Source organism: Muscardinus avellanarius (genome assembly GCF_963383645.1).
Source record: "Muscardinus avellanarius genome assembly, chromosome: 3".
NCBI classification, from domain to species: Eukaryota; Metazoa; Chordata; class Mammalia; order Rodentia; family Gliridae; genus Muscardinus; species Muscardinus avellanarius.
Genome location: NC_137788.1, coordinates 23,616,908 through 23,630,514, shown reverse-complemented (window position 1 = coordinate 23,630,514; position 13,607 = coordinate 23,616,908). Strand labels below are relative to the sequence as shown.

At 50.6% G+C, this 13,607-nt stretch overlaps 1 protein-coding gene across 1 annotated transcript in view; it reads left to right on the top strand.

Moving 5' to 3' along the window:
* The window catches only part of MECR (mitochondrial trans-2-enoyl-CoA reductase), a gene marked incomplete at its 3' end in the record, with an annotated part of 35,437 nt that extends 23,960 nt beyond the window's left edge, over positions 1-11,477 (top strand). The window contains exons 4-10 of the mRNA XM_080692389.1: positions 527-670; positions 4,470-4,572; positions 5,635-5,737; positions 6,811-6,884; positions 9,429-9,489; positions 9,653-9,725; positions 11,320-11,477. Of these exons, the coding sequence (XP_080548515.1) occupies positions 527-670; positions 4,470-4,572; positions 5,635-5,737; positions 6,811-6,884; positions 9,429-9,489; positions 9,653-9,725; positions 11,320-11,477 (716 nt within the window). The remainder of the gene's footprint in view (positions 1-526; positions 671-4,469; positions 4,573-5,634; positions 5,738-6,810; positions 6,885-9,428; positions 9,490-9,652; positions 9,726-11,319) is intronic.
* Positions 11,478-13,607: the final 2,130 nt, after the last annotated feature.

Genomic DNA, 13,607 nt, shown 5'->3' with positions numbered 1-13,607 from the left:
CTCGGCTTCACTTACCCTCCTAATGATGTTATTTCTCCTGCCCTCAAGAGTGCAGAAGTTTGAGGTCCTCAGCCATCTTTTCTTTTTGGTACTGGGGGTTGAATCCAGGAGCATTCTACCTCTGGACTACACCCTCCCAGCCTTATTTTATTTTTATTTTGAAACAGGATCTCACAAAGTTGCTAAGGCTGGTCTGGAACCTGCGATCCTCCTTTCTCAGCCTCCCAAGTACTGGGATTATAGGTGTGTGCCTCTGTGCCTGGCTCTGACCTTAGCTATGTCTAATGGTAGCTCAGAGAGGAAAACTTTCTGAATGTCCTTTACCACATCTTTCAAATGATAATAACAAAACCTACCTTATATAACTGTCATAAGGACTTAAGGGCATCAAAGGGGACTTCAAGGTTTTCCTCTAAGCATTACTTGAAATCTGCTGTCCTAGCTGCCCATGGACCAAGGAGCGTGGTCTGGGGTTGGTGGGCACACGGGTCCTTCCTCACTACCCTGGCTTCTTCCCCCGACTCAGGAACCTGGCGGACAGAGGCCGTGTTCAGCGAGGAAGCGCTGATTCAAGTTCCCAGTGACATTCCTCTTCAAAGTGCTGCCACCCTTGGTGTCAACCCCTGCACTGCCTACAGGATGCTGATGGACTTTGAGCAGCTCCAGCCAGGTAGGTACCTGCAGGGAGCAGGCCAGGCCTCCCACTGGGGTGCAACCCAAATCCTGACTGAGAACTTGCTGTGAGGGCCTGGGAGGGTGGCAGGCCTTAACCTGGGTGAGTGTGGCCCTCCCTATTGTTTTTACTTCAAAGGTGTTCTCTTGTCTCCTAGAAAACATGCTAAAAGCTTATGAGGAGGACACTCTTGGAAAATGCTACAGGGTCACATTCCTTACAGCTTGGGATGGAATTCTTTCACTCAGCAAAAACGTGTTGAGCTGTGCTAAGCTCCAGGAATACAAAGCCAAACAAGATAGATACAGTCCCAGTGTTTTCAGTAAAATGCTGAACTCGATGTTAGTAATTCTGCTCAGCATTTACACAGCCCTCTCCATTCACATCGGTGCCGTTCCAGGCACTGTCTCCATGGTGTGCTCTGGGCCTCCAGAGCCGTGCAGTGAGGTTAGCGTCACCGGCTGAGAGCTCGAGCCCCAGGTGAACAACCAAATCTGCACCCCGGCTCCACCCACTAAGGCGGCTTCACTGCGCACGTCCATCTGTAAGGTAGAGAATACAGAGCTCCACGGCTTAATGAACACTGCAGTGTAGGAGCACCATGCCTGGCCTGCCGTGGAGCGACTCTCAGCTCCTCTTATCAGTCTTCCTTTGTCAGTGGGGAAACAGAGGTCCAGAGAGGTGAACTATTTGTACGAAATCACTTGGCAAGTAAATGACAAAGCCTGGTTGTATTGAGGTTCCCCTGAAAGCACAACCTGAGACCAGGAGTGGGGGCAAATACTTCATTTGGGAAGTGATCCCAGGAAGCAGGAGGGAGGGAGTGGGAGATCAAGGCAGGGACAGAGATAAAACCCATTAAGACCTGTTACTCCCTGGGCCTTGCTGGCACACGCCTATAATCCCAGTGCTTTGGGAGCCTGAGACAGGAGGAGCCGGGCATAGTGGGGCATGCTTCTAATCCCAGCATTCAGGAAGCAGAGACCAGAGGATCACAGTTCCAGGACAACCTCAGCTATTTAGCAAAGCCCTTTGCAACTCAGTGAGGCCCTGTTTCAAAAATAAAAAGAATAGCGGGCATGGTGGCGCACACTTGTTATTGCCAGTGCTTGGGAGGCTGAGACAGGAGGATTGCACAGGTTCGAAGCCAGCCTCAGCTACTTAGTTGTTCTCAGCAACTTAGTGAGACCTTGTTTCCAAATAAAGTATAAAATAGGCCTGGGAGTATAGCCCAGAGGTAGAAAAGCCCCTGGTCTCCATCCCCAGTACCACAAAAAAATAAAATTTAAAAAATAAAAAGACTAAAAAATATATATATAGGGCTGGGGGTGTAGCTCGGAAGTACAATGACCCTGGGTTCCATCCCTAGTGGAAGGAAGGAAGGAGGGAAGGAAGGAAGGAAGGAGAAAAAAAGGACCAGCCTCAACAACTTAGCCAGACTCTCATCCACCTAGTGAGACCCTGTTTCAAAACAAAAAAATAAAAGGTGCTGGGGGTGTAGCTTGGAGGTAGAATGCCCTTGGGTTCAGTCTTCAGTACCACAAAAAATAAAAAGGGCTGAGAGTCGCCGAGCATGGTAGCACAAGCCTGTAATCCCAGCACTTGGGAGGCTGAGACAGGAGGATCCCACAGGTTCGAAGCCAGCCTCAGCTACTTAGTGAGGTTCTCAGCAACTTAGTGAGACCCTGTTTCCAAATAAAGTATAAAATAGGTCTGGGAGTATAGCCCAGAGGTAGAAAAGCCCCTGGGTTCCACCCCCAGTACCACAAAAGGGGGGGGGGGGGTGTCTGGGGGTCTGGTGCATGCCTGTAATTCCAGTACTTGGGAGGCAGATACAGGAGGATCACAGGTTTGAAGGCAGCCTCAGCAACATAGTTAGGCCCTCAGCCACTTATAAAGACCCTGTTTCCAAATAAAAAATAAAATAGGGCTGGGAATATAACCTGGAAGTAGAATGCCCCTGGGTTCAATCTCCAGCTAAAAAAAAAACAAAAAAAGAAAGACTGCTGTGGATAACCCTTAGTTACTGCTGTGGATAACCTGGGCTCAACTCTCTAAAGCTCCTCATAGAACCCACCACAGAATTAACCCCTGAATGACAGGAAGCTAGCCCAGTTCTCACCAACTTCCATCCCCTGGTTTTGAGTGTGTGTGTGTGTGTGTGTGTGTGTGTGTGTGTGTGTGTGCGCGCATACGCACATGCATGTGTGTGTGTCTTTTTTTACGGGGATAAAACCCAGAGCTCCATACATGCTAGGCAAGTGCTCTACCACCGAGCTAACTCCAGCCCCTGTCTCCCATTTTTTGAGGGTTTACCCCTGTACACTGTGCATACCTATGAGCTTGCAGGGACTAGAGATTTTAATCACCCAAGCTACCTGTCTCAGGCCAGTGAGGAAACTGAGGCCAGGTACCGAAGGAGTGTGATAGCATTAGGTAGTCAGCCACTGCCCGAGGGCCAGCTGACAGCCCTCTCACAGCTATGACAGAGAGTGGAGAAAGCCAGGTATGACCTGCTGGAGACGGTACAGCGGACACTAGTCACTGAATCTCATCTCCTCAAGCCACTTCTGATTGGTGGGCAGATCTGGGCATTCTGATGCCACTCGCTGCACACTTTTCCACTTTTCTGCCTCAAGCCTGATGTAGCCAAGGCTGGATCAGTGTTGAACAGACAGATCTTGTCCCATCATAAGAATTACATGTCATATTGTTTGCTAGCACCAAAGCATATATGAACATACGTGTAGTGGAAGCCAGTTTCATGGTATAATAGTTACCCTTAGTATGTGGGATACACTCCATTATTTTTTACTCTATTCTCTCAGATTCTAACTAAAACAAAGCAATGCTGCTTGCAGTCCACTAGGTTGACTCATGATGCCCTAGTGAGTGACAGCCCCTGGTGAGGGAGAACGGGTGTCCTTCCCCCAGGAGACTCTAGCACTGGCTCTGGGTGCACAGACCACACGGCAGACAGCATTTCAGAGTTAGTAAGCACCTCCCTGGACACAGTAGTCAGCTTGATCAGAGGCACCTTGATTGGTGATCCTAGGATCCCCTTTGGGTTAAGAAACTGAGTTCTAGAGGGACATGAGTTGCTCTGGGCCATTCAGTTACAGTCACTGGTGAACCTGGGACTCACACCCAGCTCCATCTTGTTCCAGAACCCACGCTTTCCCAGTATGCCTCCCCCATTGGCAAATTCCAAAGTCCAGCCTGGGCTTTGACCACACATTGTCTGCAGGACCCTGTTTCAGGGGCTGCCAGTTTCTCCAGGACAGCTCTAATCCTGTTTCAATACAGTGCACCTTTACTAAACACTACAGAGAAGATTGAGGTATGGCACTTCCCCTGAGAAACAGCAAGGAATTGATGGGCGTGGGCCTGTATTCAAGCACTTAATGTAGGCTGGATCCTGGCGTGTACACTGACAGAGCACAACAGGAAGAACCTAGGGGGGCTTTGTGAAGGAAGCCATTCTAAAGGAAAGGAGAGGAGGAGAACAAAGTTGGGAGAGGAGGACAACCCAGTGGGCTTTAAATCTTGTCCTCTGTGGTTACTAAGTGACCAAGTCCTGGGAGGCTTGATGAGTGTTGTGGAAATTTGGGAAGCATTGAGGGAACAGTGAGTTGGCAGTCCAAGGCCTGAAAAGGCTCCACTGCCAGGTCCTGGATCCCTTTGGGGCCTGAGGACTCCCATCTCTTGCCCTATCCTAGGATCCCAGGCTGGGAGAACTTTATTCCTATTATACAGGTCTGCAGGGCTTGACTTGGGTCTCTTCCTGGCTCCACAGGGGATTCTGTCATCCAGAATGCATCCAACAGTGGAGTGGGGCAAGCAGTTATCCAGATCGCCGCAGCCCTGGGCCTAAGGACGATCAATGTGGTCCGAGACAGGTGCGTGGGGAGGCCTAATTCCAGACCACGACCTTGCTCCCTGCAGGTGCCCATCCTTCCACCAGATGGCGCCTTTGCATAAGCATAAATAGATTCCTTTGCCATTGGCCAAGATTTTGGCAGCTGAAACAGATGAGTCAGCCTCAAGAAATTAAGTCCAGGTGGCTTTTGGCCACAGGATGAGTGAAACGCTGAAATGTAGAGATGGCAGGAACTGAAATGTAGAGGTGGAGACTGCCCTTACTGAACAGCTAAGATTTTTTAGAGACCTGACTTGTGATAACCCCATGTTTTCAAAACCACGGTTCATATTTGGGAATGTTTTGAGCTACACTCTCTGTGACCTGTCTGGCGCAAAGCCTCTTTCCCCCTTGCATTCATGCCCCAAATACAGCTGTGAAGGAGATGGGGCAGGTGTGTCATCTTTTACAGATGAGGAGACTGAAGTTACAGAAAGGAAATATCTTGCCTTGGAAGGCACAGCAAGTCAGTAACAGGCTTGTTCTCGTTTCACCATCTTACCCTGGTCCTTTAAGCCTCACTAGCTGTGAATATAGCAGTGGCTGGAAGTCCAGTCTTAGAAGGAGAACTGATGCATAATTCCAGTTTCTCCTCTCCTCAATTGTGCTAACAAAATGATTCTGTTTGAGTTAGCAATAGAGTAGGCCCACTGGGGCTGGAACGTTTTTGCACAACACCATGATGAGTCCCTAAAGAGGGGGTAAAGGAAGTGAAGCTTGTCCAGTAGAAGAAATGAGGAAGTGAAATGGCTTCTTCCTGGACACAGATGGGTTCTAGCAGCCCTGAGCTGGCAGAGGCTACAGAAGTCTCCCAGCCCTGGCTCTGCCAGTGAGGAATGGCTAGAGGAAATGGGGCCAGGAGCTGTTGGAGCATGATTAAATGATATGGCTGGCCCCTGCTCAAGGCCTGGCTTAACCCCAAACCCAGCTTCCCAAAAGAGAAATCTGGGTTTTCACAGCTGTGGCAGAGGGGTCCTGGGAGCTCTGGGGAGGAGAAGTTGGCAAGTATGACCAAGGACCTTGGATTGTGTTTGGTTTGCAGACCTGAAATCCAGAAGCTGACCAGCAGACTGAAGGATCTAGGGGCTGAGCACGTCATCACAGAAGAGGAACTAAGAACACCTGAAATGAAAAACCTCTTTAAGGTACCTAGGAAGAGGGCATGCTCCCTATAACTCAGGTAGCTAGGAAGAGGGCGCACTCCCACATCCCAGGTACCTAAGCAGAGGGCGCACTCCCACATCCCAGGTACCTAAGCAGAAGGCACGGCCCCACTTAGAAAGAGGGTGCAGCCCCTGCATCCCAGGTACCTAGGAAGAAGGCGTGGCCCCTGCATCCCAGGCCCAGCTCCCTGAAGAAAGCAAGCTGTTTCCAATTAGGAAAGCTGGGCCTGGCCCCATTGCTCCTATCTGGAAACCTCCTCACACCTCTTCTTGGTAGGATAAAGACATTCCCTTTGGCCAGGAGATAGCATGCATTAAGTACCCAGATGCTGTGAAGGAGACAGGAGAAATGGACAAAGTTTAGGAAGCCTTGTATGATTGTAGCTTTGAACGTTGTGCTGAGTTATGTCAGCCCACAGAGTGGGTACGCATCTTAACGCTGAGAGAGGAGGTGAGGAAACGGAGGCACAGAGAGGGAAGCCAGGAAAACGGCAGAAGCCACATTTCTTAAACTTCTGCCTTCCAGTTTATTTGATAACCCCAGAAAAGCTCTACAAAGCAGTAGTTATTCATTTTATAACTGAAGAAACCCAGACTCAAAAGAGATAAAGGACTTGGCCAGGACCAGTGGTGCGGTCAGGGCTGGCTCTTGGAACTCAAAGCCCTTGCGCTTCCGCAACATCGACTCCCCACCATGACTCCCAATAAGTAAGCACATCCTGTCTCGCCTCTTTTCAGGGAACCATCTGCAAAGACCAAACACATACACACAACTTGAGCCAGTAGCTCAGCACATGACATGTAAACTGAGTCTCAAGTACAAAGCACAGGAGCGCTCAGGAGCTGGTGTCCCTCAAAACGGAGCATGAGTGGTTCAACAGGAGGAAATTGCTAGAAGCCCTTCCCAGGCAGAGAGAAAGCACATTCAAAGGCATAACGCCCATTCCCTTCACGCTCTTCTGACACAGCACTCATAGCAGGGAAGTGCCGTTGGTGCGAGCTTCAGACCCCACACGTAGCAGGCAGCCCCTCACCAGAGGCTCCTTGTTTTCCAGGACATGCCTCTGCCGCGGCTCGCTCTCAACTGCGTTGGTGGGAAAAGCTCCACAGAGCTGCTGCGCCACTTAGCGTAAGTCCCCCAGCCCTGCAGGGCCAGTTTGCTTGAGCTTCTAGGTCTCTAGCCAAGAGGACCTTCAAGTGACCTGATGGCCACTGTGAGCCAAGGCGAGGTCAGCAGGGCGTTGAGTAGGAAGGGGGGGGCCAGATATCTCATCACTCAGCACCTTTCTCGGCCTCCTCCTGTGTAGATGACCACGAGGCCTGTCCACCTTTATTTTTCCCAGGGACCCCAGAGGTGGACCACTGAGCTCTCTGCCACAGGGAGATGGATTCGTAACCTATAGCCTCTTTAAAAGGTTATTTAGTCTGAACTTACTAGCTTCTTAAATGTTTTATTGGCTTTTAAAACTGATTCTAGTTTATAGGTAACATTATACCTAGTTGAAAACATGTCAGTGTATAAAGGAAAACTCAAAAGTCCCTGTGAGAGAACTCACAGACTAGATGGGCAGAGGAGCCTTGTGGCCAGAGAGCCGGCAGGAGGATCACTGAGCACGTCTACACATCTGCCTCCCATGGCCCCTGGGCCAGGGCTACTATTCCCATGTCTGCTTCTTTTTCTTTTGGAGCTGGGGATTGAACCCAAGGCCATGTGCATTCTAAGCACACAGACTATCACCGCATCCTCAGCCCCCATCTCCAATTTATTTATTTTTTCATTTGTAGTGGTGGTTGGTCCCATAGGCATTCTACTTCTGAATTACACCCCAGCCCAATTTTTTTTTTTTTTCCAGTACTGGGGATGGAACCCAGAGGCATTCTACCTCCAAGCTATACCCCCCAGTCCTATTTTTATTCTTTTATTTTGAAACATGGTCTCACTGAGTTGCAAAGGGCTGCACTAAGTAGCTGAGATTGGGAGCAAACCACAATCCTCCTGTCTCAGCCTCCCAAATGCTGGGATTACACGCGAGTGCCACCACACCCAGCTCCCTATTCTATTTACTTTCTCTCTAAGTTCCTGAGGCTGGCCTCATTCCTCCTGCAATCCACCTGTCTCAGCCTCCCATGTAATGGGATTACTAGCATGTGCCACCATGCCTGGTGCAATCTTCATTTTACAATTAAAGCAAATAAGGCCCAGAGAAGGTAATTACCTTCCCCAAGGTATGGAATCAGCAGGAGAGCCAGGCCTGACCCCCAGTTTGCATGACTCCAGGCCCCCATCAGCCCTATACGCAGTAGCTCTGAGGCAGACTGCGCCACGTTTCACCCAAGGAAACACTGCAGCGGTCACCAAGAGAGGCAGTGGAGTCAGAGTGGCTAGGTTCAGGCCCCAGCTCGGCCAGCTGCTGGACTGTGAAAAGTCAGGTAATACAAGAAAAGTGATCTAGGCCTCAGGCTCTCCATCTGTGAAAAGGGAGTGGTATAAACCTGTTCTGCCTTCCAAGCATGGTCTAAGGAACGCAGGAGTGGTGTGTAAATTGCTACGCAAACAAAGGCATGAACTTCAGCTTTCTCATCTGCAAAATGAGGGTATCATAGCACTCCTAGAGGTTTACACCACGAGAATCAGCTGACAGTACAAGTAGCATGCTCAGAACTTCCTGGCACATCATAGGCACCCAGTAAATGGCAACTGTTCTGACTGGACCAAGTGCAGTGTGGAGACAGAAAAGAGAGGGCTGAGGCTCCCAGGAGCTAAGTTTTAAAGCAAGCCAGAGCCCCATATGAAGAACTTATTAATAGACTCAAGGTTGAGGGTACAGCTCAGCGGTAGAACACTGTGCTCAACACTTGCAAGGCCATGGTTCAATCCCCAGAACTGCAAAAAAATAAATAAACAAACTACCCAGCAGCCTGGAGCCAGAATTACCTAACTCACACATCAGCTTTTTCCACTTTGTATTATTTAACGTCTTCCTTGTTTTGTCCCAAAATATCAAAGTATGCCTTAGGTCATCCTTGATCAACAGAACTCAGAAAAGAGCCTGGGAACAGCGTAGGGAACAAAGGTTAAGTCAAGCAAGCTGAGTCCTAACTTAATAGCTTTTAACAGTCACGTCTGTCTCGCTCCTTGTACTGCCAGGGTGGTGTGTGGGTGTTACACAACAGGTCCTGAAGAGGCATCTCCTGCAAGAAGACACTTATCATTGTCCCGGCACCATCCACATCATGGCATACCTGTAGCCCTGTTTCCTGGCCTGGTCTTTAGACTGAGCATGCACAGGCGAGATGAGGTCCCAGCCATTTTTCTTCCATCACCCAAGGTCGCCTTCCTAATGGTGGGAATAGAGCCAGGACCAAACCCGGCCCAGGAGCTCTCCACTGTGGAGCATGCTGATCACCGGCTCAGAGTCTGCCTGGATGGATTCAGTAGGTTCCATCCCTGGCTAAGCAGCCCAATTATCTGGAGGGGGTATATGGTTGCTTTTAATATAGATTCTTACCTCATGATTCCTTAGGTCAAGGTTCAAGCTTAGGATATTTCAACCCTTCCCAGGGACTGAAGACAATGTTTAGGAACCAGAGTTAAATAGAAGTGCTGTGGTGGGTTCAAGAAGACCTCTCTCTCTCTACATGTACCCACTGTTTGTTCTCTTTGGACTCTCAGGCCCGGAGGAACCATGGTGACCTACGGGGGAATGGCCAAGCAGCCCGTCATAGCCTCTGTGGTAAGCTGGCAGGAGGCATGCCTACAGACCAGGCCGGGCGCCTCGGCGGCCTCTTCCTCTCAACCACACTTAGGCCACGCCCATCCCTGGGGGGTCCCGACCCTTAAGCAGCACCTGAAGGTCTTCCCCTCAAAGCCCCAGCATGTCCCTCCTGTGTCCACAGAGCCTGCTCATTTTTAAGGACCTCAAACTTCGGGGTTTCTGGTTGTCCCAGTGGAAGAAAGACCACAGTCCAGGTGAGTGGACAATAGCCCTGATGCCATGGGCCCCAGGAGAGGGTTGTGCCTAGCAGTGACCACAGAAGTGCCACCTGTCCTCTGCTGGGGCCCAGCCCCACAGCAGGATAGAGGAAAGTGCCATTCTGCGGTCAGCAGACTGTCATTGACTAAAGCGAGCTAGTCCTTAGACCATAGTATCCAGTAAGACAGACACCACCTCATCCTGAGAGCCAACAGCAGGGCAGTCCTCCAGGTAGGGAGCAGCTGGAGCCAGCCCGCCGGCCTTCAGTCTCACTTCCACCATCACCACATGCGCTCTGCCTGGCCACACTGAAGGACCTTGGCAATCTCTGCCCCAGTTTAAACATGGTAATACTTCAAACACTTGTGAGCCCTGTTTGATAGACAGAAAACCCATGGTTTAGAGGGTCAAGGAGCTTGGCTGGAGTCCCCCACATAGGGAGTGGTGCTGTAGGATGTAAGCAGGTAGGCTGGCTGACTGAGAACCTGGGCTAGTGCGCTGCTGTTGCTGCTCCTGTCCCGGAGGACCGGCTCGCAGGTTGTGTGGAGTTGTGCAAGTGAACAGAAAGAAGGTGGTGGCTGCACTGGGTATGCCAGGCAGAAAAATAGCATATGCAAAGGCCCATCACAGAGTAAGCGTGACTCACCAGCTGCACCAGTGGCTCAGTGGTTCTGAGCAACTGGAGCATTAGGTCTGAGCTGAGGCTGAGAATCTGGGAAGGTGGGTTCTCATAAACCTTGTTAAAGAGTTCACACTCTGTTTTGAAGGCAGTCAGGGGGCCTCTAAAGTGTTGTTGGGGATTTTTGTTTCTTTGTGTTTGTTTTTTTGGTTTTGGTTTGGGAGGGGTTTTTCATTTTGTTTTTGTACTATGGATTGAACCCAGGGCTAGTCTACCTATATGCTACATCCCCAGCCCTTTTTACTTTTTATTTTAAGGCAAGGTCTCACTAGGTTGCTAAGAGTCACTGAGGCTGGTCTTGAGCCTGCAGTCCTCTTGTCTCAGTTTCCCAAGGACTGGGATTACACGCTTACACCACCACACCCAGCCACCAGTGCGTTTTGAAGCAGGACACAGGATTAGATTTGAAGGTTGGATGGATGGATGTCTATGAAAAAATCGTCTCTGGCCACTTTTTTTTCTCATTTTCTTACTGGGTCCTTAGAGGGAGGCAAGCTCAGGGAAGGGAGAGTGGTGGCCTCAGGTCCAGGGGTTCTGAGGGATAACTGGGCTGCCAGGGAGAGCTCTCCCAAGCAAAGCTCATCTGTTCCCCCTGAGCTGGTGTAGGCACTCCCATCTCCCTCCTGGGCCTCTCCAGCTCCCCTACCTCAATGTAATCCCGCCCCTCGCACCTCTCAGTGCCCAGCTACACCCCAGTCCAGTTCTGTGGTTTGGAAGGGTAGTCTCTTCCTACCTTCCTCTGCACCACGCCCCACACTTGGCTCTCAGTGTCCTGGACCCAAGCAGGACCAGGTCACATCCAGAGCTCTCAAGGCTTTTCTAGAGCTCAGCACCAGCTCCTGCTCCTACAGCCACTGCATCTCACCAAGCCCCAGCTGCTGTCCCCGTCTGACTTCCTCCACCTCCCACAGATGAGTTCAAGGGGCTGATCCTCACTCTGTGCGATCTTATCCACCGAGGCCAGCTGACAGCCCCGGCCTGTTCCGAGGTCTCGCTACAGGATTACCAGCAGGCCTTGGGGGCCTCAATGGAACCCTTCGCATCGTCAAAGCAGATTCTCACCATGTGATCATCCCAGAGGAGCCAGAGTGAAGCAGAAGGGAGGCAGACCTACAGGGCTGGCTGTAGGCCCCTCAGTCAGGGCCCCAACCTTCACTAGACTGCTCTCAGCTCACAACTTTTCCTACCAGGAGGATGGAGAGGCCAGCCTTAGGGTGTCTAATAAAAGTCTGAACTTCCTAACAAGAAAAAGAATAGCCGCCATCCTGTGGAGGAGCATCGCTGTGGATCTGCGACCTTGCAGTATATATACAGCGACCTTGCAGTATATATACAGCTTTTCCTTCACCTGTTCCCCAGGAACCATTTCCTGACCACCCTGAAACCAAAACCTGGGTAGGTGCTGGTAATCGCAAGAGCCAGAGCCAGTAAGTTGCGATGTCTGCCCTTATGCCAGACAAGCCCACAGGGGAGAATCCCATAGAAAGGAAGCTTTCAATCACTTGTTGGGTGGTGTGCAGCTCAGTCCAGGGCGGGGGTCAGCTGCACAGGAGAGTAAACACCAAGCGGAGGTCATCAGAGCCCTGAGAACCTGAGGCATAGGGTGCTGGGTGGCTAGACCACCCTCAGGCACCCTCAGAAAACTTGTGTTCTAACTGGGGAAGTGGACATTACACCTGTGGCTCACTACCAGATGCAGTTTTACCCCTAGGGGACATTTGATAATGTCTGGGGACACTTGAGGCTGTCAGAATTCAAGGAGGGGGTTGGCATCTGGTGAGCAGAGGTCAGTGATGCTGTTAAATATCCTGTAAGGGGGCCTGGCGGTATAGCTCATTGGCAGAGCACTTGCCCAGCCTGTGCAAGATCCTGCGTTTACCTCCCCGCTCCCAACACACACACACACACACACACACACACACACACACACACACACACACCATAGAAGAGCCTCCCACAACAGTCACCTGGCTCAGAATGTCCATACTGCTGCTCTTGAAAACCCCGCAGTAAACAACCCCACCATGTGGCCTTAGTGACTGGTGCTTCAAAGAAGGAACATGTGCGGAAGCCGGGCATGGTCACACACCCTTGTAATCCTAGTACTTGGGAGGCTGAGACAGGAGGATCACACAGTTTCAAAGTCAGCTTCAGCTACTTAGCCTCTCAGCAAGTTAGTGAGACCCTGTTTCCAAATAAAATAAAAAAACAGGTCTGGGAGTATAGCCCGGAGGTAGAAAGCCCCTGGGTTCCACCCCCAGTACCCCCCTAAAAAAAAAAAAAAAAAAAAAAAAAAAAAGAGGAATGTTTGTGGGGCTGTGGGTGCGATGGCCAAGCCAGAAAATGTGTACCAAGACAAGCCAGCAGCACCTGGGAGATCCTGACTTGGGGAATGCGAACAGTTCAGTGTAGCTACTGCCCAAGGGGACGGGAAGATGAGGACTGAGGTGGGGGTGTTGGGCAGGCCACAGAGGACAGTGAAGTCCTGAGGGGGCACTGAGGGATTTTTAAGCTGCAGAGCAATAATGGAAAAGCTGGCTGGGTGGGTTTAACTGCATGCAAGTGTGTACACAGACTCCTAGCATAAATCTTGCCTTTGGGAGCATCCCAAGTAGAGAGGAATTGAGAAAGGCCTGGGGCTGGGAAAGGACTGTGGGTGTCCTCTGGGTAAGATTTGCCACCATGTACACCTGGGCTCAGGATCAGCAAAGGCTCCTTTCTGTTCCCGCTTCTCTAGGTTAGTGGGCAGGTGGTTTGTACAGAGCTCCAACATGAGCGAGTGAAAGGGGACGAAGGTGGCCAGAGACCACAGGTGAAGGTAAGGTTTTGCAGGGATCCATCAAGTTGGGGCTTAAGGAAGCAAGGAGACTGCAGAGGCAGTGAGGGAGGCCCCTGGCACCTCTTAAGAGAAGGCAAACAGAAAGAAGGGTTCCTAACACCACGCTTGGAATTCTGGAGAAACACTGGAAGTGACCTGAGGACAGTGGAGGAACTTTGCATTGTACCTTTAGCGGTCTGGCTCATCTTCAAAGGGTAGTTATAATTTACTCAGGGAAGGGAGACAAGCATTACAGACTGAGAACAGGCTACACAAAGTTGCAGAGGCAGGGTATTTGTGTCAGAACCTTCTCGTTTTCCCCAAATACTCATTCTCCTTGTTAGGACTAAAACCTGCAACTTTTAAGTGGGCACAAGGGAG